Here is a 26,335-nt window from a genome sequence, read left to right as displayed (position 1 = left end):
ATGAACTGATTTCATGGAGGCATAATCACCTGTTTTCTCCTTATGTTCCTCTCTTGGGCCTTTGATCAGTCCATAGCTGGAATGCATTTTAAGTGTGAATGTGAGCACAGACTGCCTTTTCAATTTCCCTATGGGATCAATGAAGTAGTTATCTATCTATCTATCTGTCTAGAAATTCTGTTTTTAGTCCTTTAATACATGAAAACGTTCAGTTTCAGTGAGAATTGGACCAAAAACACTTAAATGTCAGAATTTAGAACAACTAAACGTTACTGGATTCTTTTTCGTAGCATTAAAATCAAAGTAATGTCAAATCTTACTTAAAAATTAAATAAATTCAGACTTCTGGGGTTTTCTGATACATCCAGTTAAATATTATGTATCAGGATTTTTATTTCTCCATGTTTTAAAGTTTGCAGTGGGATAACTGTGTGTGATCAGGAGAGTTTCTCTTTATTTCCTTACGTTTTTAAAAACCTGTCAGACAGCAGCAGCTTCCAGTCGAGTGTTCGGTGGTTGTTTTTGACTTTTCCTGGTTCGTTCAGACGTTTCCTGCAGGGAGGATTTCATGGTTTAAAGGAGCGAGGACGGTGGACGTTCCTGTCCCCACACACACACACACACACACAGAGCAGACAGTGTGTGTGTGCGCGGTGGAGTGTGGCTGATGGGGTGTGTGAGACTCGGGTTGGCTTCCAGCAGATGCAGGCTGCCGTCTGAAGCGGCGTCTGTTTGTCTGTCTGCTGCAGGGTGTTGTGTTTTGTGGGTTTGGTGTGTGTTTTTGTTCGGGGTGTCAGCGTCTACGTTCACACAGATCACAAATCATAACCGTTTAAAAAAATCAATAACTCGTTAACGTCATTTTCCTCCTCGATTTGTTTTCACCAATAAATATAATGATGTTTCCTGAAAGCTGCAGGTAATAACATTAGTGAACTGAACAGCTGGCTTGATTTAAAGGGACTGTTTCAGTGGAGACGGAGCCCCCTAGTGGTCATAGCGTGTAACTGCTATAGAACAAGATCAGTAATCTCACGTGTATCCGGTTACATGGCGGCTAGGAGTCCTGGTTGAAAGAGTAGAAATGTGTGTGTGTGTGTGTGTGTGTGTGTGTGTGTGTGTGTTCTTGTATTTCTATCCTTGTCGGGGCCAAATGTCCCCACAAGGATAGCAAAACGTGGAACGACGTGCCTTGTGGGGACCTTTTTCCGGTCCTAAGTAGGAGAAACAGTGTTTTCTTGACCATGTTGTTGTTACTGAAAAAAGTAAAAGTGCAAAAACTTTTCTTTAGGGTTAGGCTTTGTTGTGGTGTGGGTTAGGGTTAGGGTAAGGGTCAGGGTTAGGGGCTAGACATGAATGGGAGTCAATGGACGGTCCCCACAAGGATAGAAATACAAGACTGTGTGTGTGTGTGTGTGCGTGTGTGCGTGTGTGCGTGCGTGCGTGCGCGTGTACTTGTACAGCTATATGTTGTGAGGACACTGGGTTTTTAACCTTACAAGTGAGGACAATTTTTGGAAAGTGAGGACATTTTTGCCGGTCCTCACTATTGGACAGGCCTTTTTTGGCCTTTTTGAGGTTCAGACTTGGTTTTTGGTTTAGGGTCACAGTCAGGTTTAGGTTAGGTTTAGGGTTAGGCATTAATTTTTGAGGGTTAGGGTGAGGGTAAGGGGCTAGGAAATGCATTCTGTCAATGAGTGTCCTCACAACATATAGGGGTGTGTGTGTGTGCGTGTGTGCGTGCGCGTGCATGCATGCGTGCGTGCGTGATGGCTCCTCTCCCAGAGTCGTGCTGTGGAGTTGAATTTGTGTCGGGCGGCTCTCTGGCTTCTCGGTGTGACGGCCCAGCGCCTCGTCATGAGGTCAGTGGTTGGAATCCTCTCCTCCTGCGTCGGTTCCTCTGGTTCCGGAGGGTTCTTTCAGCCCTCAGTTCTGACTGCAGGGCCTCCTTCTGCCCAGCGTCCGTCCGTCCATCAGCGCCCCTGCTGGCTGGTGTGTGAGGAGAGCCTCACAGGCTCAGGGAGAACATGGAGCTGACCTGAGACGAGGCTCAGGAAGGTTTTTTTTAAATTTTCCTTCACGTCTGTGTCCGTCTGATCTCAACTCTTAGCTGAAACGAGGAAATCGCAACGTTTCCAGCAGCAGCGGAGCTCGGTTCATTCACGCTTCCTGCTCTGCTCTCTGACCTACATACAGGAACAGGATCACTCTTCACACCGTCTCACCCCATCACACTGTTCCCCTCCCTCCCTCCATCCTCTCCTCCTCCTCCTCCTCCCTCCATCCTCTCCTCCTCCTCCTCCCTCCATCCTCTCCTCCTCCTCCTCCTCCCTCCATCCTCTCCTCCTCCTCCTCCCTCCATCCTCTCCTCCTCCTCCTCCTCCTCCCTCCATCCTCTCCTCCTCCTCCTCCTCCTCCCTCCATCCTCTCCTCCTCCTCCTCCTCCTCCCTCCATCCTCTCCTCCTCCTCCTCCTCCTCCCTCCATCCTCTCCTCCTCCTCCTCCTCCTCCTCCCTCCATCCTCTCCTCCAGAGCTGCCAGCCGGGCTCTTCGTCTCTCCTCTCGGAGCTGCTTCACCCTTCATGCTCTGACTCGTCTGCAGCGAAGATAAAGGGATTATTAGGAGGTCTGAAGGCTGGGAGGAAGAAATGCAGCAGTTTATTCACACTGGAGGAGAAATCAGAGGGCAGGAACACACACTCTGAAACACACACTCTCTGAAACACACACACTCTGAAACACACACTCTCTGAAACACACACACTCTGGAACCCAGTGTCCCATCCTGACCCTCAGCGCCTCCTGCCCTTTTATTATTCTTGCTTTCGGTCTTTTGAAGATTCAGCCGTTGAAGTCGAGCAGCGGCCCTGTTTGGGCCCGTGGGCCACATGTTGGACCGCGTCCAGCAGAGCAGCAGAGAGCCGCTCCCTCCCTGGTTTCCGGTTGCTCTCCTGGTCCTGAGCTGTTGTTCTGGTCTGACGGTGGACCAGCAGGAGGAACCCTGACCAGAGTACTGACTCTCTCTCTCTCTCTCTCTCTCTCTCTCTCTCTCTCTCTCCCCCTCTCTCTCTCTCTCTCTCCCTCTCTCTCTCTCTCTCTCCCTCCCTCTCTCTCTCTCTCTCGCCCCTCTCTCTCTCTCTCACTGCAGCTCTCACCGACCGACAAGAGTCTGGAGTTTGACCGGGACTTCCGGATCCGTCACTACGCCGGGGATGTGGTGTAGGTATCTCCCCGGGTTTCATATCTTCACCCTCCAGGAGTCCAACCTCAGAAAGACGGACTTCACCTTCATCGTCCTCTTGTCTCTGAAACTAAACATTCCAGACGTCGGGTTAGAGCCAGAGTGACGCTGCAGACGTCGCTGATCGTGCAGAATAAAGCTGCTCTGCAGAGTTTTAGCTCCAAATGGTCAAACATGGAACAGAAACCTTTAGAGTGTTAGAAAATAATGAGGGAGGAAAAAGGATGCTGATGGATCTGGGTGAGGAGGAGGAAAGACTGGATCCTGGACCGGTGCTCTGGACCGGTGCTCTGGACCGGGATCCTGGACCGGGGTCCTGGACCGGGATCCTGGACCGGGGTCCTGGACCGGGGATCCGGGACCGGGGTTCTGGACTGGGGTTCTGGACCGGGGTTCTGGACCGGGGATCCTGGACCAGGGTCCTGGACCGGGGTCCTGGACCGGGGTTCTGGACCGGGATCCTGGACCGGGGTCCTGGACCGGGGATCCAGGACCGGGGTTCTGGACCGGGGTCCTGGACCGGGATCCTGGACCGGGGTCCTGGACCGGGATCCTGGACCGGGGTCCTGGACCGGGGATCCGGGACCGGGGTTCTGGACCGGGGTTCTGGACCGGGGTTCTGGACCGGGGATCCTGGACCAGGGTCCTGGACCGGGGTTCTGGACCGGGGATCCTGGACCGGTGCTCTGGACCGGGATCCTGGACCGGGGTTCTGGACCGGGGATCCTGGACCGGGGTTCTGGACCGGGGTTCTGGACCGGGGTTCTGGACCGGGGTTCTGGACCGGTGACCCAGCAGCCGGCTGAGACTGACGCCTCTCTGCTCTCTCAGCTACTCCGTGGTCGGATTCATCGATAAGAACAAAGACACTCTGTTCCAGGACTTCAAGAGGCTGCTGTACAACAGGTGACACACACACACACACACACACACACACACACTTCTGAATTTAAATGTGAGGATTTTCTGAAGCTCTCTGAAGGTCAGACTCATATTTGTCTGAGAAGGAAAAACTCTCTGAACAACATGAAGCTGTATCAGTGAGGACCGGCTGACCGCTCGTGCGGGTCTCCCAGACCGCCGAGCTGCAGCCGTCCTCCTGATCGGGTCTCGATGCGCCGCTGACCCGTGTCATGTGGTCTCCCGGTCCAGCTCCAACCCGGTGCTGAAGGCCATGTGGCCCGAGGGCAAGCTGAGCATCACCGAGGTCACCAAGCGGCCGCTGACCGCCGCCACGCTCTTCAAGAGCTCCATGATCTCCCTGGTGGAGAACCTGGCCAGCAAGGTGAGCGCCGCACCGCGGGGGGCCGGGGCGGGGGGGGTGTTTCACCCCGTTCACCCTCTGCCGCCCCCTGCAGGAGCCCTACTACGTGCGCTGCATCAAGCCCAACGAGGTGAAGTCGCCGCTGCTGCTGGAGCAGGAGCGCTGCCGCCACCAGGTGGAGTACCTGGGCCTGCTGGAGAACGTGCGCGTGCGCCGCGCCGGCTTCGCCTACCGCCAGACGTACCCCCGCTTCCTGCAGAGGTAACGCCCCGCCCCGGCGGCGGTCTGGAGGGAAGACCGCTTTATTTAGAGAGCGCCGTTCTGAGGCGTGTCGGCAGCCGAAGCTTCAAGGAGCAGATCAACCCGGATTTCAGGATGTTTAGAGCGGCGGCGGAGCGGGTCTAATCTGAAGTCTGAAGGCAGCAGGCAGAACTTCCTCTGGGTAAACAGTTAACCAGATCAGATCAGATCAGATTAGATTAGATCAGATTAGATCAGATTAGATTGGATCAGATTAGATTTGATTTGATTTAATGAGATTGGATTAAATCATATTACATTAGATCAGATCAAATCAGATTACATCAGATTAGATCAGATTAGATCACATCAGATTAGAGCAGATTAGAGCAGATCAGATTAGAGCAGAGCAGTGAGGAATGAGCTCCGCAGTAATCTGGTGGACTGTGATCTGATTGGCTGATTGCTGCAGATTAAATTCAGCTTCAGTAGGAATTAATGTGAATTAAAACTTGAACTCCTGAATCAGGTCTCACTCACACACACACACACACACACACACACACACACACACACACACACACACACACACACACACACACACACACACACGCACGCTCCGCCCCCTGATGAGGAGTCTGGTTTGATGATAATTGCTGGTTGATAAACCGTGTTAATCTGCTGTGCAGCAGCTCTCTGACCGCTCATCTTTAATTCATGCGCACACCTGACTTCTCGTCCCAATTACTCGTAATTTGTTTACAGATGTGCAGCGATGAGGTTTTAATTCTGACGGGGGCAGAAAACCGTCCCTCGTTAGAAATATCATGGATACGTCATGAATAATGCATTTAAATGATTTAGCTCAGTTGTAATAATCTGTTTAAACAGTGAAATAAATAAAAACTCATCTGGAATACAGATAATTAACTTCAACAGTAACAAGGACACAGTTCAAAATAAAAGCCTCCATTTATGAAGCTGTGTCTTAGATAGACGGTTCATTATTTACAGTTTTATTCTTCTATAGATTTAACTCTTAATTAAAGAAAAAGACTCCAACAGTTTTCTTGTTAAACTTAAGCAAATAAAATATTGTGGGCTTAACGATTGTAAACCAGCTCTGGTTTCCTCCAGATACAAGATGATCTCCGAGTTCACCTGGCCGAACCACGACCTGCCGTCAGACAAAGACGCCGTGAGGCGGCTGCTGCAGGGCTGCGGCTTCGACGGCGACGCCGCCTACGGCAAGACCAAGGTCTTCATCCGGACGCCGAGGACGCTGTTCAGCCTGGAGGAGCAGCGGGCCGACATGGTCCAGAGGATCGTCCTCTTCCTCCAGAAGGTGAGGGGCGGCCGTCTGCACTGGAGGAAGATGCTCTATAATCTGACGTTAGAGGAGGAAGATGCTCTATAATCTGACGTTAGAGGAGGAAGATGCTCTATAATCTGACGTTAGAGGAGGAAGATGCTCTATAATCTGACGTTAGAGGAAGAAGATGCTCTATAATCTAAAGTTAGAGGAAGAAGATACTCTATAATCTGAAGTTAGAGGAAGAAGATGCCATAATCTGACGTTAGAGGAAGAAGATGCTCTAATATCTGACGTTAGAGGAGAAAGATGCTCTATAATCTGGACGATAGAGGAGGAAGATCCTCTATAATCTGACGTTAGAGGAGGAAGATGCTCTATAATCTGACGTTAGAGGTAGAAGATGATCTATAATCTGAAGTTAGAGGAAGAAGATGCTCTATAATCTGACGTTAGAGGAGGAAGATGCTCTATAATCTAAAGTTAGAGGAAGAAGATGCTCTATAATCTGAAGTTAGAGGAAGAAGATGCTCTATAATCTGACATTAGAGGAGGAAGATGCTCTATAATCTGACATTAGAGGAAGAAGATGCTCTATAATCTGACATTAGAGGAGGAAGATGCTCTATAATCTGACATTAGAGGAAGAAGATGCTCTATAATCTGAAGTTAGAGGAAGAAGATGCTCTATAATCTGAAGTTAAAGGAGGAAGATGCTCTATAATCTGACGTTAGAGGAAGAAGATGCTCTATAATCTGATGTTAGAGGAGGAAGATGCTCATTCAGGTGTTGTTTCCCGTTACGTCCCCCTGTTCTCCCAGGCTGAGGATCTTTGGCAGTGTTCAGGGATCAGAGCTGATCTCAGATCTGTGATTTCCAGTGATTCCAGGGTATAATCTGCCTGTCTTTATGGAGCTCAGACTCTGGGCTGAGCTCTACTGGAGCTGAGCAGCTTCCTCCTGCATGTGAATCACCTCTGAGACGAGGACGGCGCCGTCTGCTGTTACACAAGCGGCGGTTTATTTCTGGAGCAGAGATCATCGGCTGTGATCAGAACTGTTCTCCGGTTCTCTGGGACTGAGGTCCTCTGCTGGAGTCCTGAGACCAGCTTCTCAGGGTTTAGATGTTGCATCGATATCACAGCCAACATTCTGCTTTGTTTCCATTTTCTAAATTAAGATCTGTGTTTTCGTAGAGTTTCTCTGCAGTGTTGAAGCTTCTCGAGCTCTGCAGCTCCGACTAGTGGCCTGAAGCTGAACAACAGAAAACCAAACGTGACAGTGCTGAGTTTAGCCGACTGATCACAGAAAGGCCTCAGGGACAGGAGGCAGAAAGTCAGTCCACACACAGCTCGTCACACACTCTGCACACACAGCTCGTCACACACTCTCCACACACAGCTCGTCACACACTCTGCACACACAGCCATGTTGAGCAGCTCAGAGCCGGGTGTGTCGCTGCCAGAGGTGTGAACATGAGGCCAGGAGGAGCCGGTCTGACGTGAACCTCTTCCTCCTCCTGACCTACTTCTTCCTGCTGCTCTCGCTTCGCTGCTGCAGAACATTTCTGACCTGAAACATCCTGAACAGACGCACAGCAGAAGCAGACTTCAGTCACGCAGTAAAGTAATCATGATTACATCATCGACATGTAATCATGTTTAGCATGTAGCCTCACTGGTGTGTGAGCCCTGACACTCTTTAGCATGTAGCATGTAGCATCACTGGTGCGTGAGCCCTGACACTCTTTAGCATGTAGCATGTAGCATCACTGGTGTGTGAGCCCTGACACTCTTTAGCATGTAGCATGTAGCATCACTGGTGTGTGAGCCCTGACACTCTTTAGCATGTAGCATGTAGCATCACTGGTGTGTGAGCCCTGACACTCTTTAGCATGTAGCATGTAGCATCACTGGTGTGTGAGCCCTGACACTCTTTAGCATGTAGCATGTCGCATCACTGGTGTGTGAGCCCTGACACTCTTTAGCATGTAGCATGTAGCATCACTGGTGTGTGAGCCCTGACACTCTTTAGCATGTAGCATGTAGCATCACTGGTGTGTGAGCCCTGACACTCTTTAGCATGTAGCATGTAGCATGCCTGGTGTGTGACGCTACATGGACACTTCCTCGTCTCCGCTGGTCAGTGTTGTCTCTGTGTCCGTCTCGTCTCCAGCTGTCCGTCTCTGGACGGTTCTTCCTCCACTGCTGAAACATGAAGCCTCTGCTGGAGCAGTACCGCTGTAATTCCGGGGGAATTCCAGCAGGGGGCGACGATGTTGGTTTCAAACAGAAACCGAGTCTCATGAGAATCTTTTCAAAAATGGCGAATTTCAGAGTGTAAGTACACAGTATGACTGGAATTAAACACAATACTCATAAAAATACAAAAAATCTACTTCATTACAGTAACTTGAGTATTTGTAGTTTTACTGTGTCACAGTGAGGGTTGAATCGGAGAGCTGAACCCTCCAGAGCTTTCCTCGCTACTATATGTGAAGTAGTTTTTTGTGTTGATGGAATAGAGTAGGAGATGCTGATTCTCCGGTGGCTCCTCTGAACCAGTCACCCGGCAGGATTCTGGATCTGGTCTTTGTTTGGATCTGAGTCCAGCAGGCTTTGTTCTGGGCTCCTGTCTGTGACCCGGGGTGCTGATGGACGCCGGTCCAGGTCTGATCTGCTGAGAGTATCGATCGCTGTCGGCTGTGAGCGCCGCCGTCACGCCTCGGGTGGAGGCCGCCTCCTCCGGGCGAACATCCTCCGTCGTGTTGTGCTTCCCGTTTCATCCTGCGGCGGATCGGACCGCTGCTCTGACAGCCGAGGCGTGCGGCGGCGGAGCTCAGGATGTTTGCTGACGGCGTGCGGGAAGCTTGACGCTCGCTCACATGACAGGAGGCTGTAACAAACAACACACCGAACAAAAACAATCCACTTTAAACAGTCCGGTCAGACCTGCAGGTAACGGGTTTCCTGATTCATGGTCTGATGTTTTCCAAGACATTAAAAAGTTTTATCTCTGTTGTTTTTGTCTGGAGAGCTTTTAGTCTGAGCTCCGGCCTCAAACCGACCCTTTCTTTTATTTTAGAGAAACAGGAAATCCAACAGATGTTCTGATTCCAGCTTATTTAAAGGAGCAGAAGCTTCCTGTTGGCTCTGAACGGATCGCCGTTTCAAACGCTTCACTGAGGAAGGAGAAGAGTCCGTCGCTTTTCCAGGCTCTCAGTGACTCCTTGAAACTTGCAGATTGTAGTCGGTTGAGTTTTTACTCTTCTTTCCACAAACGGGACTCAAACCTCATGTTCTGCTCCACCAGGGGGATTCTGGGTAATATCCTCCCATCAGTACATTATTCTTATTTTCCCAGAAAATCTGCCGTTGACTCGTGACGATCTGCTTTTCTCTGAAGGTGCTTTTCTTGCTGGTTTTCAGCCGGTCACAGTTTAAATTCATCCTCTTGTTAAGGTGACGGTGGGACGATCAGGGCGTTACAGAGCCGGCGAGGTGAGGAGCTCTGAAAGCTGCTATTCTGCAGGAAATGAATGAAAGTGTGTGTTAAACAGAGGACAGGGAGACGTGTGTATATAACACACACATATGAGCGTGGACGCTGCTTCACAGTTCATCATTAAAACACAAAAACACTGCACGCCCCCCGCCTCGACGCTGGCGCCTGCAGGCAGCACCGTCACACTGCAGCCTGCGTGTGTGTGTGTGTGTGTGTGTGTGTGTGTGTCATGCTTATCGCTTAACAGGTTCACGTCATGATCGTAGCAGATTCTGATGTTTTCCAGTTTATTTTTTCTTCCACTGGGAATCAGTGGAAAGATACCAGAGAGAATTTTCAGCTGTAATTTACTTTGTGTCGTATCAATGGAGGCTCAGGGACGGAAAATCTATTAAGAAGATTAATAAAGCATGAATGTCGTTAATTAATCTCAAGATAATCCGGCAGGCGTGTTAATAATCAGAGTTAGTCTCTGAAATGCTGCGTCTCAGTTCAGCTCATGATGGATGAGTTGAGTTGCGAGTTAAATTTGACCAAGGCGGGTCGGAGTCAGATTTCTGACGGGAAATAAAGCCGTAACCTTTCTCCAGTCGTAGCTCCGGTGCGCCAGTATTTAATCAATATTCTGTGTGTAGTAGATGGAAGTTGTCTTTCTCGGGTTTTTTTCTCCAGAGTTGTTAAAAAGTTTCATAAGAGTGAAAAGTGGAACAACTTGCTGTGTTGAGAGTTCGCGTCTTGAATCCAGTTTTAAATAGATTTTAGCAGCTGCTGCAGGAAGCGTTTCAGAATGATGTGGAAATGGTTTTTATCCATGAATGGAAGTTTCAGACTGAACTATGAGGAGATGAAGCCCCTGAACTGAGCTCAGAACACACTTTCCTTTTGAATTATAAAGAATATTTGGGTTGTTTTTAGCCATTGTTTTCAGTTCCTCTTGTTTAAAGACAAACTGTTCATCTCTAACAGCTCATCTCTCCAGCTGTCTCTTTCACTACTGCTTGACGTCTGTGTGAAGTTCTCAGGCTTCTTTTTACACGACGGCGTTTCAGGTGAAAACGTCTGGTTTTAGTCTTCGTTTCAGAGAAGTTTTGTGTTTCAAAAAGGATTTCTGTTTCCATGGAAACAGCAGAACTGAGGTCAACCGTGAAACCACAGGAGAACCTGGACTGCCCGGTGGTTTTAACGAGACCTCCACCCTCTTCAGTGATCACATACAGTCCACATTCGTCTTTGAAGCAACCGTGAGATGAACTGAGCAGACTGAACCAGGAGCCCAGCAGGTGGCGCTGAAGACCCAGCCTGACTCCCTGAAGCTCCTCCCCCTTCAGCAGGACTCTGGAGGTTTTACATTCACCTCAGAAACACTCTGACAGTGACCTTTGACCTGCTGCCTGTTCCTGAAGCTCTGCTGAATTCAGCGCGGCGCTCTGAACTGAGAGTCGGTGAAACGCCGGGTGGTGGAGGAGGCGGCGGTTAGTCATGGAGACGCTCGTCTTCTCTCTAATGCATTATGCGTGGCCGACGGAGCGCCGTTAGCTCGCCGACGCCGTGATGGTCGTTTAGCTGGAGAAGCAGCAGTCAGGACTCACGAAACGACTTCAGAGAGTCACAGATGAAACCAGATGTTGCAAAATGGTTTTCTTGGCCGGTTTTTCTGCTGCCGGTCGTGTCGCAGTGGGCCGAACGCCGCGGGCCGAACGCCGCGGGCCGAACGCCGCGGGCCGAACGCCGCCTGCCTCCCAGAACCAACACAGCAGAACCACCGTCACTGAGTCACACCTGCAAACCAGCTTCGCTTCAGTTTCGGTATTTAAATTCACCATAAACGCAGCTGGTCGGGTTGATTCCTCCGCTGCGCCGCTCTTCTTCTTCTCTGCCGCTGATGGAGGCTCCAGCCTCGCCAGGTGGAAGACGCCTCCTCTGCACTTTTAATATGCAAATGCAGGACATCCTTTTCTCCGCCACCGGCCTCCCCCACGCTCCGAAGGATTAAATATTCATGATCTTCATGATTACTGTGCGTTACACCGCCGTGGCGTCCCGGAGCCGTGCACGGCGGCGTGCACGGTGGCGTGCACGGCGGCGCCTCCAGTGTGCAGCTCTCTGGCCTGTGACCCAGGATCGCTGCTGAGGCTGAGGACTGGAGTGATGGGATGACTGGGGTTCCTACAGGCTCCGCCTCCTTCCATTCATGCTGTGGAGGGTCTGAACGCCGCTCCAGCTTCGGCTCCGGGCGGCGTTGAGGTTCTCATCTCAGCCGTCACTTCGTCCAAACCTGCACTGTTCAAACACCAAGGAACTAAAAAAAAAATCTAAAAATATATCAGAGAGCTTCAACCTGGCAACTCTCGTAAACACAGCACCTTGAAATGCATGCTGGGTAATGGCCACTCCGGATTTCTTCCCATGAGTCATATTTAAGTGGTCAGGTCTTTTTTTTTTATGGTCAGCGTTTTATTCCTGATGCAGAAAACCTAAAAATAGTCCCGCTAGCGACTAAAACCTGCTAAATAATTCAAGTCCAAACGCTGCAGGTCTCCTGGTCGGCGCTGCTTTAGCGAAGCGGAGGACGGATCTCGCTTCGGCATCTGAATGTGTGAAAACACAGTCAGAGAGCTCATCTCTGATTCTCACAGATTCGTTTGAATGTCATCTGAGCAGCATTCAGAATCACTGCTTCCTCGTTCCCGTCTTCAAACTCTCCGCTCCGTCCATTCGTCGTGTGAATGATCAAACTGAACTCAGACTCCAGAACGGAACCTGCTGATTTCCATGAGTGTAAATTGAAATGTTAATCAGACGAAACGTGAAGCATTAAAACATGGGTCCTAACACAGAACCCTGTGGAACTCCTCGGCTGCCGTTGATTATTCATGGCGCGCTGTGTCTCCAGGTGTGGCGGGGAACCATCGCCAGAATGCGCTACAGGCGCATGAAGGCGGCCCTGACCATCCTGCAGGCGTACCGGCGCTACAAGGTCAAGTCCTACATCCGCGAGGTCATCCGGCGGTTCAAGAACGTCCGGTCCATGAAGGACTACGGCAGACACGTCAAGTGGCCGACGCCCCCCAAGGTCCTGCGCCGGTTTGAGGACGCGCTGAAGAGCATCCACAGCAGGTGAGCCTGAGGCCAGACTTAGCTTAGCGTGTTTCCCATGATGCTTTCTGGAGTTCTTCTGGAGTTGGTCCACCGTTAGCTGGACCCCTCCGGTGGTGTTTTCCACCCCGATGAGCCCATTTGAAGAAGCTTCCTGGTGTTTCCTGCTGCCCCGGGCTCACGCTGCGTATTGATTCTCCCTCCTCCTTCAAAGACTCACGGCTGCCTTTCATCCTGCCGTCTGTCTGCCTTCCTTCTGGTTTTTTTCTCCTCCTGTCTTGAAGCAGAGCGCAGCGGAACGTTCCTCCTGCAGAACCGTCTGCTGTCAGGATGCGTGAGAACGTGTCTGTGTGTGTGCGTCCTGCAGGTGGTGGGCCTGGACGCTGATCAAAGGCCTCTCGCCCGAGGAGGCCCTGCAGGTGAGGGCCAAGGTGGCCTGTCTGGAGGCCCTGAAGGGCCACCGGGCCGACATGGGGCTGCAGCGGGCCTGGGAGGGGAACTACCTGGTGAGTGGACCGGACGCTCTCCAGCAGAACCGCCAGAAACTGTCAGGAAATGGCTTCCTAACTGCTCTGGTAACCGGTCTTAAAAGTCTCCTGGTTTGGATTTTGCTGGAGGAACACAGTCAACGTTGGCTCTTCATTAATATTGAGAACAGCGTAAAGAGTCTCCGCAAATAGTGTTGTATTTTTTAAACAGCTTTGAGAGTGTCTCTGAAGTACAACAATTTTCATATTAAGTTAAAGTTCACCTTTTATGAAATGTGCTTCATGGTCACTAAAATAAACCACACCATCATCTGCATGCATGGAGACATTTCCTCTGTTCGATGAAGAAGGTGTAAATGTTCTCGTCGTGCTGTTGACAGTGTGCATGTGTGTTAATGCAGAGTTCAGGAATGGTTTTCCCCGATTTGTGTTGAGCAGAAGCGGGACAGCCCCGACTCGGCGGCGTCCTTCGCCCTGGTGTCCAGCGAGCTGCAGAGAAAAGACAAGTTCATGAGAGTGCTCTTCTCCTGCAACGTGCGGAAGGTAAACGGCTGTCGCCGCTCCGTCCATGGGTGGTGCAGGCGGGGGGCGGGGCGGTGCGGGGGGCGGGGCGGTGCAGGGTGGTGCGGGGGCGGGGCGGTGCAGGGTGGTGCAGGCGGGGGCGGGGCGGTGCCGCTGCTGCGTCTCACGAGCCGCTCTGTTTCCCAGATCAACCGTTTCCACAAGGCGGAGAACCGAACGCTGCTGATCACCGACCGCCACCTGTACAAGATGGACCCTCTGAAGCAGTACAAGCCCATGAAGAGCATCCCCCTCTACAACGTAAGAGCCCCACTCTCAAACGCCGCTCACTCTCAGCCGGACCGAGGTTTCAGACCGCGGCCTCGTCCGGAGCGTCTGACCGGCGGACGGCCGGCGGTCTCGTTCAGACCCGTCAACATGATTCATGCAGTTCAGACACGGTGCTGTAGTGTTAAAGGCAGCAGCTTCATTCTCAGTGTGTTTTTACCGTCCATCTCCCGTCTGGTGGAAGATAGAATTCAGTCTCAACTATTAGATGAAATATTAGAAACAAAACGACGTGTGAATCAGAACGAAGACAGAGTCGTCCGGGTGGAGTCGGTCTCAGAGCTGGACTCCCGCCGGTTCCTGTTCATCCAGCTCTGATGTTCATCCGTGGTTTTGGGATCGGGTTTTAGACGTGGCGGTTGGCGGCCATGGCCGAGTCGCTGCCCTGTCTGGGTTCAGGTGTCAGAGGTTTATTGAGGCGCATCAGGAATCAGAACGCTCCTGTGTTTCCTGTTTCTCTGGACGGTCCTCCTGAGACCCTGAAGCTGAGGCTTTGGCGTGCGTTACCGCGGCAGACCGTCGGTCAGAGCCGTTCTCATGAGGAACCGTCGGTTCCCGGCACTCGGCTTGGTTTTAAAGGAGCGAAATGACAGCAGCTCCGTTATTATCCAGACGCCGAGCGGTGGGAGCGCAGAGGGAATCCAGCGCCCCGCTCACTTACCCAGCGCACGGCGCAGTGATCGGCAGAGATGGGAAAAGTACTTACATTCCATACTCAGTAAAAGTACAAGTACTTGTGAAAAAAACGACTTTGGTAAAAGTAAAAGTACTCATTGAAATAATTACTCAAGTAAAAAGTTAAAAGTACAGGCTATGAAATGTACTTTTAGAGTAAAAGTACAAAGTATTTCTTTTTTACCAGTCGTGTCTGTAAAATCAACTGTAACCTCGAGGTTACAATTTGTGAGGTTAAGATCTTAACCTCACATCATACAGTGGCTAATTTGAAGGCGATTACCCTGTTAGGACTTGATCTGTGTCACTTTTAAACACTTGTTCCGTTACACTTTCATAAGTAACGGATCTACAAGCTCATGGCTCAGCAAGTACAGCACTATGAGTTTGTAGATCTGCCATTTTTTGAGAAAACAAATTGCAAATTGTTGAATATATCTTCAAACAGGTTTGTGCTGATACAGAAACCTAGTTTTTTTCATAAGACTGTTAGAATTTAGAGGACATTTATGTGATCAGACATTTGATCAGGTCCTCAGATCTTAATGTTAAACTCCAAACACAGGTTTTAGTTAAAATTGGCCTTTGGCCAAAAAATAATTTCTAAACTGATGTCAGGTATCACGGAAAGCAGACCCACCTCTTCAAATCAAGTTTATATTTTTAATCAGACAGCAGCACAAAGTACATGTGCACAGTAAATAAATACAGTACATGTGTTTCAGCCATATATGCAGAATGCACTGAACTAAATGCAAATAAACAAAAACAAAAGTGAATGAAAATGAAAGTTAATATTCCGCGGGCATTAAAAAAACACCAAAGTGTTCCTTTATTGTTGAATTTCTTCTGTGATCGATGACTTTGTTTCAACTTCTGCAGAACAGCTTTCCTTCATCCTCATGTAGCTGTTTAAGTTCTGCTCTGTCAGTTGCGGTAATATTGGCAAGCTTACTGGTCGTCGGGGGGGGGGGGGGGGGGGGGGGCAGTGGCCTGTTCGTCCCATTCACCTGGCTTGTCCTCCAACGTGGCGTTGTCAGGGTTTACCGCTGCCACCTTGCTGTCCTGCTCTGTGTGTCGGACATGTCGCTGCCTCGCTGGGCTCCATAGTCCTCACATTAACACATCTCTCATTCAAGTTGCTGCAGTGAGTTGGCGTGCTCCCTGAAGTCTGCCGCCAGAGAAAGCTGTGTGTGTGGGTGTGGTCTCTGTAGCCAATGAAAAGAACGATTATGGACAGCGAGCCAATCACAAGTTGGGATGTATGGAACCGTGGGTAATGTTTCATACGATTGGCGGAGCCTGCGGAGACATTTTTAATTCTTTTTTTTTAATCGTTGTCGTGCATTAAAACTAACGAGCCTGTTTTGAAAATGTACGGGGTAAAAAGTACAGATACTTGTGTTAAAATGTAGCGGATACAGGTAAAAAGTACTCAGAAAAATAAATACTCAGTACAGATATCAAAAAAATGTACTTCGTTACAGTACTTCGTTACTTGTACCTCGTTATTTCCCATCTCTGGTGATCGGATTAACGTCCTTCTCCCTGGAAGTGTGTGTTGTTAACCTTTGCCACCTCAGCTTCACACAGACTGGGAAATGTCCAACATTGATCCGAGGGTTGGACGAAAACGTCTCCTCCCGATGACTGAAAATCATCTGAGTTCCTGTTTTTTAAGACATTAAATTGATCAGAGAAAAGTTCCACTCTTTCTGAACTGATTGTTCTCGTCTCTCATCAGGATTTTAGGTTCGAATGTTCTGATAATGATTGATCTGATGAGGATGAATACATTACTTCAAGGGATAACTTAAAAATAAAAAAGTTCATGTTGGACCAGAAATAAAAGGAACGGAACGGATTATGAAGGAAAGAGAATCAAACGAAAGGTTTGATAGAGAGACAGAAAAGATTGAAGCATAAAGGAGAAAAAAGAAAAAGAAAGTGAAGGAATCAAAGGGAAATGAACAGATTCAAATGGAACTAAATCAAATGTGAAGGTGTGTGAGATCAAACAATCAACAGGGAGGAATGGAAACCAGAACTAAACCCGTAACAGAGCAAACTGGAGAACCAGACTGAGCAGGAAGACCGAGGAGCGTCGAGGACTCCGGAGCGCCGGACAGACGTGGAGCTGACGGAGCTGAGGGTGGTGTCGGCCCCCGTCTGCAGGACGCTGCTGCAGCTGCCGCTGGCCGCTCTGATCCACCTGACCTCTGACCTCTGTGCTCGGAAATGCTTGATTTTCATTTCAGAAGAATGAAGTTTTCCAGCAGAAACACACACTCCTCTGGCGCTCGGCCATGAACACACACTCCTCTGGCGCTCGGCCATGAACACACACTCCTCTGGCGCTCGGCCATGAACACACCTGGCGGTGAGGACGGGGGAGGAGGTCTGGTTGATGATCACTCGTTTCACCCCGCCTTTTCTCGTGGTGCGCTTTTCCTTGATCGACCAGTCACACTCGGCGTGTCTCTGGACTGTGAAGAACATGCAAACTCGCCACAGCGCGGCCCCGGTCGGTGTGAGAGTCCTCAGTTTTACCAGACCTGGACCGGGTCCAGTCCCCCAGAACTCGGATGAAGACGCCAGATGGACGGAGACGAAGAAAGTGTTGAATTTCACATTTCCCCTTCAGCAGAGCGCTGAGCGTTTCCTCCTCGCTTCATTTTCACCTCGGCTCATGTGTGAGACCGAAATGAGACAGGAAGCAAAGGTGAAATCCCCCCCCCCCCCCCCCCCCCCCCCCCCCGGGTGAGAGAGAAAGAACACTGTTCCTGGTCCTGGGAGAAGGATTCTCACAGCACAGAGGATGTTCTCTCACGTTCTTCTTCTGTGGTGTGCTCACCTCCACGGTTCGAGACCCGTTTTAACAAGCACAGTGTTTTTTGTTCATCGTCTTTCCTCATTCTTTGTTTTTTTTATTCTCTCCTCCTCCTCTTCCTCCTCCTCCTCTTCCTCCTCCTCTTCCTCTTCTCTCCTCTCCCCTCCCCCCGCCTGTGCTTCTCTTTTCCCCGTTGTTGCCATGCCAACTCCCCGGGAGACGGTGTTGTCATGGATACGGAGCGGCAGGGCAGATCAGCTGATGTCTGGTGTCGTTCTGTCTCCTGCCTGTGAGGGAGAGAGAGAGAGAGAGAGAGAGAGAGAGAGAGAGAGAGAGCTTTCTGCTGGCGGCTCTGCCACACACACACACACACACACACACACACACACACACACACAGAGGGCTTGTAGCTCAGGGGTCAAAACAGACTCCAGTCTTAAAAATCAATATGATAGGATGTTTATTTCTTTATTTTCTGCCTTCACCAGATGTGTTCTGCCGTTAACCCTTCGCCTCCCGTCTCGCCGTCGGGTTCTCGTCGGTATTTCTGATCAGACCGCTGATCGGTGCGATGCCAACCACATTCTCAGCTCTCGCTGTCAGATGAGCCGCCGTACAGAAGGATATTAACACTACACCTGTTTTATTCTCCACCTTGTGGTTTTTGTTCAGGTTCAGGTTGGAGAACAGGTTGGGGTTCAGGTTGGGGTTCAGGTCGGGGTTCAGGTCGGGGTTCAGGTTGGGGTTCAGGTTGGGGTTCAGGTTGGGGTTCAGGTTGGGGTTCAGGTTGGTGTTCAGGTTGGGGTACAGAGCCACTGAAGACCCTGCAGACTCCCGCCTCGGAGCCTTGAAGTAAACAGTGAGGAAAACAGCCCGAACAAAAGAAGCAGACGCCGCAGACGTTGCAGACGCTGCAGACCCTGCAGATGCTGCAGATGTTGCAGACTTTACAGATGTTTGCAGATGTTGCAGACGTTGCAGACGCTGCAGACGCTGCAGATGCTGCAGACTTTACAGATGTTTGCAGATGTTGCAGACATTGCAGATGCTGTAGACGTTGCAGATGTTGTAGATGCTGCAGACATTGCAGACATTGCAGACTCTGCAGACACTGCAGACGCTGCAGACTGGACCACCGCTGCAGCTCAGATCTTCAGGTTTTCAGCATGACTCTCATGGACGATATGGAAAAACGTCCTCATGAGCAGAGAGACTCAAACGTCCCTGGAGGTGAAGAATCAGACGGTTTGACTAAAATCCACTGGAAGAAAGTTTTCTCTGATATTTTCTTTTTAAAAAGACACTGAACTGAGAACTGGTCGGAAGACTTCGACTGGAGGACGTTCAGTGTCAGAAGACGGAGGGAAAGAGAAGTTAGATCTAGTTCTAGTTAAACTGAGTTAATCCTGTAATCAGGAGTCGGTTTAACCCCTCGGCTCCCAGCAGCTCAGCGCCAAGCTGTGATCCATGGTTTACTCACATCTGTCTCAGCAAATCTCACCTCACACACACACACACACACACACACACACACACACACACACACTCTCTCGTCCTTTTCTAATGAGTCCTTTCTTTAACGAAGCTCTTCGCTGTGGCTGAGCTGGAAGCAGCAGCAGTGTGTCGCCTATCAGAGGCTGTACAGAGGAAAAATAAGAGAAACGTGTAAAAGCATCAAGATAAACTGATGAAGAACAGAGGAAGAGGAGGAGACGCCGAACAAGACACGGGAGGAAAGGAGGCTGGAGGAAAAATGTGATGCAAAAGGAAGGAAGAGAATAAACTTAGTCAGAATTAATAAGATCAATGAAATAGAATATTTTTTTCAAATAATTTCCACAACGGCTTTTTTTAATGGAGCTTTTCAAAATTATTGCTCCAAAGTACTTTACTCTGAAAATCAACAACACAAAGGTTTTGATCGAATGGAAACAAATGATTTAAAACAAAGTTCATGTAAAACGGACTAAAATATCTTGAATATAAAAAGTCCTTCGTTAATATGAGTCATATGAAAAGAATTTCAGAATAAAAGACAAAAGCAGAAAACCTTCCCGACCAGGAGATGAGTCGATGTTTTAAACGCCTGACGGTGGTTTGTTGGTTCAGATCTCTCTCTCTCTCCTGGCTGAGCGGGTTAAAGCAGGACGGCGTTCCGCTGCAGGAGAATCAACGCCTTCAGGATTCGACCTGTTTGGGTTTCAGCCTTTTCCTGCCAGTCTGTTCTGAATCAGCGGCGATTTAAAACTTCCAGACTCTTCAGAGCGTTTTAACCCAGATAACTCTGACGGTTCTTCATTTAAAGCCTGGAACTGTGGCGCCGGTTTCATTTTCCGCTTCACCGCAGAGGATTTTTCACCAGTTCGTCTTTTCGACAGTAACTTTTCCTTCACTTGTGAGAAGTTTCCTCATAAAGAGAGAAAGTTCCTGTTTTTTCCCGGCTTTAGGTCACTTTTCTTTATAGTTGTTTGGAGGTGATTTGTGACGGGAGTGTCTAGAAAACAGAATTTTAGCAAGCTGAATTTGTCCCAAAAAAAAAAAAAAGCTACATGGCAGAATTTACTCTGAAAACAGGCCGGAATGACAGGAATGGAATCTGATTCATTTTTCCAGATGATCAATAAAAGTGTGACTGAATTTAAAAAGCTCTGCGGTCGTTTCTGAGAACATGAGAACCACACACCGGTCCGCCCTGCCGTCTGTGTTCGTCCGAGTTTGACGTCTCGCCCCGTCCCCCGTCCCCGTCCCCCGTCCCCCGTCCCGCCCCAGGTGACCGGCCTCAGCGTGTCCCCCGGGAAGGACCAGCTGGTGGTCCTGCACACCAGGGACAGCCGGGACCTGGTGGTGTGTCTGCAGGGCATGCAGCCGGCCGGGGACAGCCGCGTCGGGGAGCTGGTGGGCGCGCTGCTGGGACACTTCAACAGGTGAGGGAACACACACACACACACACACACACACACACACACACACACACAGGGAACCTGCAGTGACGCTGAGAGTCGGGATCTCGGTGATGCTAACATGAAGCTAGCTGCCCGCATGCTAGCAGTTTGGAGAAACTCCCAGGATGCAACAGGAGAAGTGTGTTTGTTTTGTGTTTTGTTTGAGCTCGTGCCGTCCGGTTTGAGTGAATTTGAATTGAATCCGACGTGCTGCAGGTCTTCCTGTGAGGCGGCAGTGCAAACCACTGCTCCACCGTCCGCGCATCCTGTCTTTTTTCTTTTTTTTTTTAACCACACCGTGACTCTGGGCTCTGAAGGAACCGACCCAGATGTCTGGTCCCGTGACGGCGGGATTACAGGGGCCAGACGGAGGTCACGGTCCCAGCCGTGTCGCAGAGAAACAGACGATTACCGGCGGCAGCCGAATCCCCGGCTCCGCCTCGCTCCCCTCCAGGAGGGACGGCGGCGCTGTCCTGCCTGAAGTCTGATCCAGGGGTGTCCAACATCTGGCCCGTGGGCCCACGTGGGCCCTCCTCAGGGTCCAGCAGGGACGACAGTCTGAAGGAGAAACATGACTGGAAGCAGATCCAGGCTTTTATTTTGAAATTCTTTGACTGGAGAGTCGATTCCAGAAAGGTTTGAAGCATCAAAGGAGAATCTATAAAAACAGCTGATCTGCTGAAGCTGAAGCCGAGGGCAGCGAGAGGCGAACGCCGAGAATCTGAAACATGAAGAGAAGAATCAGCGGAAATCAGAGGAACTCTCTGGAACCGAACCAGAAGCTTTAGGAATGGCGGTCGCGTCATGTTGCAGTTTTCTGTGTCAGTGTGGCGCTCGAACCGGTGTCCCTCAGCGGGGCTTCAGCTGAACGACCCGCCATGAGCTTCTCTCTCTCTCCATCCATCACCTCCATCAGCTGACAAGGAGGCGGCAGCGGCGAGGAGGAAGTCCTGTGAGGCATCCGTCCCGCCGCCGCCGCTATAAACCCCAACACCCCCAAAACCCTTCACACACTCCCCCACCTCTCTACTCCCCCCCCCCCTCTACTACCCCACCCCTCTACTCCCCCCACCCCTCTACTCCCCCACCTCTTTACTCCCCCCACCCTTCTTCTTCTTCATTTCTGAAAAGCAGCAGATGAAATATTCAAGGCTCTGCTGCAGCTCAGGTCTATATTTAGAGATGAAGCCACGCCCCCTTTTTCTGTCACTAGTGTGTGTGTGGGGGGGGGGGTTTAAAAAAAGGTATTTCCTCTGGGGGATTAAGACAGTAGGACTGGTTAGTGAGTGAGTTGATCTGTGACTGGACCGGTTGACCCGTCTCCTGGTCCCCTGGTCTTCTGGTCCCCTGGTCCCCTGGTGTCCTGGTCCCCTGGTCTCATGGTCCCCTGGTCTCATGGTCTCCTGGTCCCCTGGTCCCCTGGTGTCCTGGTCTCATGGTCCCCTGGTCTCCTGGTCCCCTGGTCTCCTGGTGTCCTGGTCTCATGGTCCCCTGGTCTCCTGGTCCCCTGGTCTCCTGGTCCCCTGGTCTCCTGGTCCCCTGGTCTCCTGGTCCCCTGGTCCCCTGGTCCCCTGGTCCCCTGGTCCCCTGGTCCCCTGGTCTCCTGGTCCCCTGGTGTCCTGGTCCCCTGGTGTCCTGGTCTCCTGGTGTCCTGGTCTCCTGGTCTCCTGGTCCACTTCTCTCAGCTCCTTCACCGCTGAGGAGTAAAGACATCTTGGTCCTGAATGGACTGAATGCAGCAGCTTCTGCAGCTTCAGGGGAGCCGTCTTCACAGTGTGACGTGAACGTGGGAAGCAGAGCGTTTTCACGGTGGGAGGGGCTGCCTCGCTGAGCAGCACAAACACTGGGAAAGCTCAAACATGCAGGCACTAAGGAAAAAAAACGCTTTGGGGAGTTTTAGGTGAGAACAGAACTATAGAACAAGGTTAAAACATACAAAAAGTGAATTTTGCATGATACAGCCCCTTCAAGTCCAGGACTGTAAGTTGTGGAACGATAACCGGCAGCAGGAGCAGATTTTAAATCCCTGGACTTTCCAAACAGGCTGGTTTGAACTAAGGATGCAAATTATCAAGTAATTCATTAATCAGTAGTTGTTTCTTCTTATCGATCGATCAACTGATAAGCGGCAATTTTTCTATGAAGCTGAATTTCTCTCTGAATCAGTCGGTTCATTTCTATGAAAATGCTGTCATTCTTATGAAAGAGAAAATGCAAATCATATCCCTGAACAAAACATTTATCCTTAACAGCAGATCAACACATTCACAAATGGAACAATGCATTAACAAGGCTATTTTAAGGATCCTTGAAACATGAAAATAAATCAGTGCACCATCTGTTAGAAGCAAAACAGAACAAAAACTAAGGTGACTTTAACTTGACAATAAATTAGTGCACTCTCTCTTATTTAGCAGTATAATAAAATACATAAATCTGAAAAGAAATTAAGTCACAACTGGACTATTAGCACCATTTATAATCCTCCTTTACATTAAGACACAGGCTGCCTGTAAACGACTAAAAACATCCCTGAGAATAACGGATGTGCCCAGAAACTAAAGTAAAACATCCATGGTGGTCCTCGCTGCAAAGCGTGAGACTTTTCTATTTTTGTTTAAAAATATGAGCTCTTTATTGCCTCTCTAAACCGCTGTCCCTCAGTGACATGCACTGGCAGCATGTCTGCAGTGACCATATCCCATAATGCCCTCTGCCCTCCTGGAGTCACTCGTCGTCCCGGCGCTCCTCGCTCCTCGCAGCTCGGCTGAATGAGACGGATTGAGGTGATAATTAGGCAAAGTTGTGGAGGAGTTGTACTTTAAACTACTTCCACAGATTGTGCATTTGGCGTCTTTGTCATCATGAACCAACTGAAAGTGGTTCCCTTCTTCTTCTTCTTCTTCTTCTTCTTCTGCTTCTTCTTCTTCTGCTTCTTCTTCTTCTTCTTCTTCTTCTTCCTCGTCGTCTTCTTCTTCGTCTTCTTCTTCAAGGCAGACTCGGTGCCTCGCGGCACATTGCTGCCTCTCTTGGTGAAGTCTATCTCAGGGGTGTCAAACATCAGGCCCGTGGGCCAAAACCGGCCTGCACAAGGCTCCAGTCTGGCCGGAAATCAGGAAAGCATCGTTTTTTAAACAAATATCTTGAGAAAAGTGAACACAACACTCAACCCCCCTGACAACCCCCCCATGACCCCCCAGGACCTCCCCCCCCACCCTTCAGCCCCAGTCCTTCGGTCTTCCTCCCACTCCCCCCGCCCCCCCCCCCCTCCCCCCTCCAGTGTGAGTCAGCAGCAGCAGACCTTCATTGATCTGTCAGAGTGATGTGGTCATATTCTGCACATTTACCCCCCAACACACACACACACACACACACACACACACACACACACACACACACACACACACACACAGCAGACGAGGCGTCTCTTGGTTTCCTCTCACTTTGGTCCAGATGAGTGTTTCTCTCGTTCAGCCGTTATGACCGTAGAGTCCAGTAGAAACTCTCCATGAATCCCCGAGGCTGTGTTTGCTCAAGGGCACCTCAGTGAGGTGATGGGGAATCAAACCTGCAGCTGGAAGCCGGCCTCTGGAACGCCTGACTTTCAGCCTGAAGATGGATTCTGTGCTCTCTGCCTGCTGCTGGGCTTTACTGCTCCAATAGTGGAACCATGTGGAGGAACCCGTCCTCTGTGGGGGACTGGTCCTCCTCTAGTCCTCCTCTGGTCCTCCCCTGGTCCTCCACTGGTCCTCCCCTGGTCCTCCTCTAGTCCTCCACTGGTCCTCCCCTGTTCCTCCCCTGGTCCTCCTCTGGTCCTCCTCTGGTCCTCCTCTGGTCCTCCCCTGGTCCTCCCCTGGTCCTCCCCTGGTCCTCCCCTGGTCCTCCTCTGGTCCTCCCCTAGTCCTCCTCTAGTCCTCCACTGGTCCTCCCCTGGTCCTCCTCTAGTCCTCCTCTGGTCCTCCACTGGTCCTCCTCTGGTCCTCCCCTGGTCCTCCTCTAGTCCTCCACTGGTCCTCCCCTGGTCCTCCCCTGGTCCTTCACTGGTCCTCCCCTGGTCCTCCCCTGGTCCTCCTCTGGTCCTCCCCTAGTCCTCCCCTAGTCCTCCTCTGGTCCTCCCCTGGTCCTCCCCTGGTCCTCCTCTGGTCCTCCCCTGGTCCTCCCCTGGTCCTCCTCTGGTCCTCCTCTGGTCCTCCCCTGGTCCTCCCCTGGTCCTCCTCTGGTCCTCCTCTGGTCCTCCTCTGGTCCTTCCCTGGTCCTCCCCTAGTCCTCCCTTAGTCCTCCTCTGGTCCTCCTCTGGTCCTCCCCTGGTCCTCCCCTGGTCCTCCTCTGGTCCTCCCCTGGTCCTCCCCTGGTCCTCCCCTAGTCCTCCTCTGGTCCTCCTCTGGTCCTCCTCTGGTCCTCCCCTGGTCCTCCTCTGGTCCTCCTCTGGTCCTCCCCTGGTCCTCCCCTGGTCCTCCTCTGGTCCTCCCCTGGTCCTCCTCTGGTCCTCCTCTGGTCCTCCCCTGGTCCTCCTCTGGTCCTCCTCTGGTCCTCCTCTGGTCCTCCCCTGGTCCTCCCCTGGTCCTCCCCTAGTCCTCCCCTAGTCCTCCTCTGGTCCTCCTCTGGTCCTCCCCTGGTCCTCCTCTGGTCCTCCCCTGGTCCTCCCCTGGTCCTCCCCTAGTCCTCCTCTGGTCCTCCTCTGGTCCTCCCCTGGTCCTCCTCTGGTCCTCCCCTGGTCCTCCCCTGGTCCTCCCCTAGTCCTCCCCTGGTCCTCCCCTGGTCCTCCTCTGGTCCTCCCCTGGTCCTCCTCTGGTCCTCCCCTGGTCCTCCTCTGGTCCTCCCCTGGTCCTCCTCTGGTCCTCCCCTGGTCCTCCTCTGGTCCTCCCCTGGTCCTCCTCTGGTCCTCCTCTGGTCCTCCCCTGGTCCTCCCCTGGTCCTCCCCTGGTCCTCCTCTGGTCCTCCCCTGGTCCTCCCCTGGTCCTCCTCTGGTCCTCCCCTGGTCCTCCTCTGGTCCTCCCCTGGTCCTCCCCTGGTCCTCCCCTGGTCCTCCCCTGGTCCTCCCCTGGTCCTCCTCTGGTCCTCCTCTGGTCCTCCTCTGGTCCTCCCCTGGTCCTCCCCTGGTCCTCCTCTGGTCCTCCCCTGGTCCTCCCCTGGTCCTCCTCTGGTCCTCCCCTGGTCCTCCTCTGGTCCTCCCCTGGTCCTCCCCTGGTCCTCCCCTGGTCCTCCTCTGGTCCTCCCCTGGTCCTCCTCTGGTCCTCCCCTGGTCCTCCTCTGGTCCTCCCCTGGTCCTCCTCTGGTCCTCCCCTGGTCCTCCCCTGGTCCTCCTCTGGTCCTCCCCTGGTCCTCCCCTGGTCCTCCCCTGGTCCTCCCCTGGTCCTCCTCTGGTCCTCCCCTGGTCCTCCCCTGGTCCTCCCCTGGTCCTCCTCTGGTCCTCCCCTGGTCCTCCTCTGGTCCTCCCCTGGTCCTCCTCTGGTCCTCCCCTGGTCCTCCTCTGGTCCTCCCCTGGTCCTCCCCTGGTCCTCCTCTGGTCCTCCCCTGGTCCTCCCCTGGTCCTCCCCTGGTCCTCCTCTGGTCCTCCCCTGGTCCTCCTCTGGTCCTCCCCTGGTCCTCCTCTGGTCCTCCACTGGTCCTCCACTGGTCCTCCTCTGGTCCTCCTCTGGTCCTCCCCTGGTCCTCCCCTGGTCCTCCTCTGGTCCTCCCCTGGTCCTCCTCTGGTCCTCCCCTGGTCCTCCCCTGGTCCTCCTCTGGTCCTCCCCTGGTCCTCCCCTGGTCCTCCTCTGGTCCTCCCCTGGTCCTCCACTGGTCCTCCCCTGGTCCTCCCCTGGTCCTCCCCTGGTCCTCCCCTGGTCCTCTCCTGGTCTCGTCCAGTGTCAGACGTGGAGCGAATGAAGAACCTGATGATCGGGAGACAGTTT

General features: G+C 51.6%; 1 protein-coding gene and 1 pseudogene across 1 annotated transcript in view; both read left to right on the top strand.

Annotated features, from left to right (window-relative positions):
• Positions 1-20,442, top strand: part of myo1d (myosin 1D) — a 43,247-nt gene extending 22,805 nt beyond the window's left edge. Inside the window, exons 12-21 of the mRNA XM_030098576.1 lie at positions 3,149-3,219; positions 4,073-4,147; positions 4,394-4,526; positions 4,600-4,766; positions 5,883-6,090; positions 12,455-12,678; positions 13,025-13,163; positions 13,584-13,688; positions 13,854-13,967; positions 20,269-20,442. Of these exons, the coding sequence (XP_029954436.1) occupies positions 3,149-3,219; positions 4,073-4,147; positions 4,394-4,526; positions 4,600-4,766; positions 5,883-6,090; positions 12,455-12,678; positions 13,025-13,163; positions 13,584-13,688; positions 13,854-13,967; positions 20,269-20,427 (1,395 nt within the window). The 3' untranslated portion in view covers positions 20,428-20,442. The remainder of the gene's footprint in view (positions 1-3,148; positions 3,220-4,072; positions 4,148-4,393; positions 4,527-4,599; positions 4,767-5,882; positions 6,091-12,454; positions 12,679-13,024; positions 13,164-13,583; positions 13,689-13,853; positions 13,968-20,268) is intronic.
• Positions 20,443-20,770: 328 nt separating this feature from the next.
• LOC115393670 (vesicle-fusing ATPase-like) overlaps positions 20,771-26,335 on the top strand; it is a 16,190-nt pseudogene continuing 10,625 nt past the window's right edge.

The sequence above is a fragment of the Salarias fasciatus genome, chromosome 8 (assembly GCF_902148845.1).
Source record: "Salarias fasciatus chromosome 8, fSalaFa1.1, whole genome shotgun sequence".
Lineage (NCBI taxonomy): Eukaryota > Metazoa > Chordata > Actinopteri > Blenniiformes > Blenniidae > Salarias > Salarias fasciatus.
The sequence above is the reverse complement of the archived record's forward strand: the minus strand, read 5'-3'. Positions and strand labels throughout refer to the sequence as shown.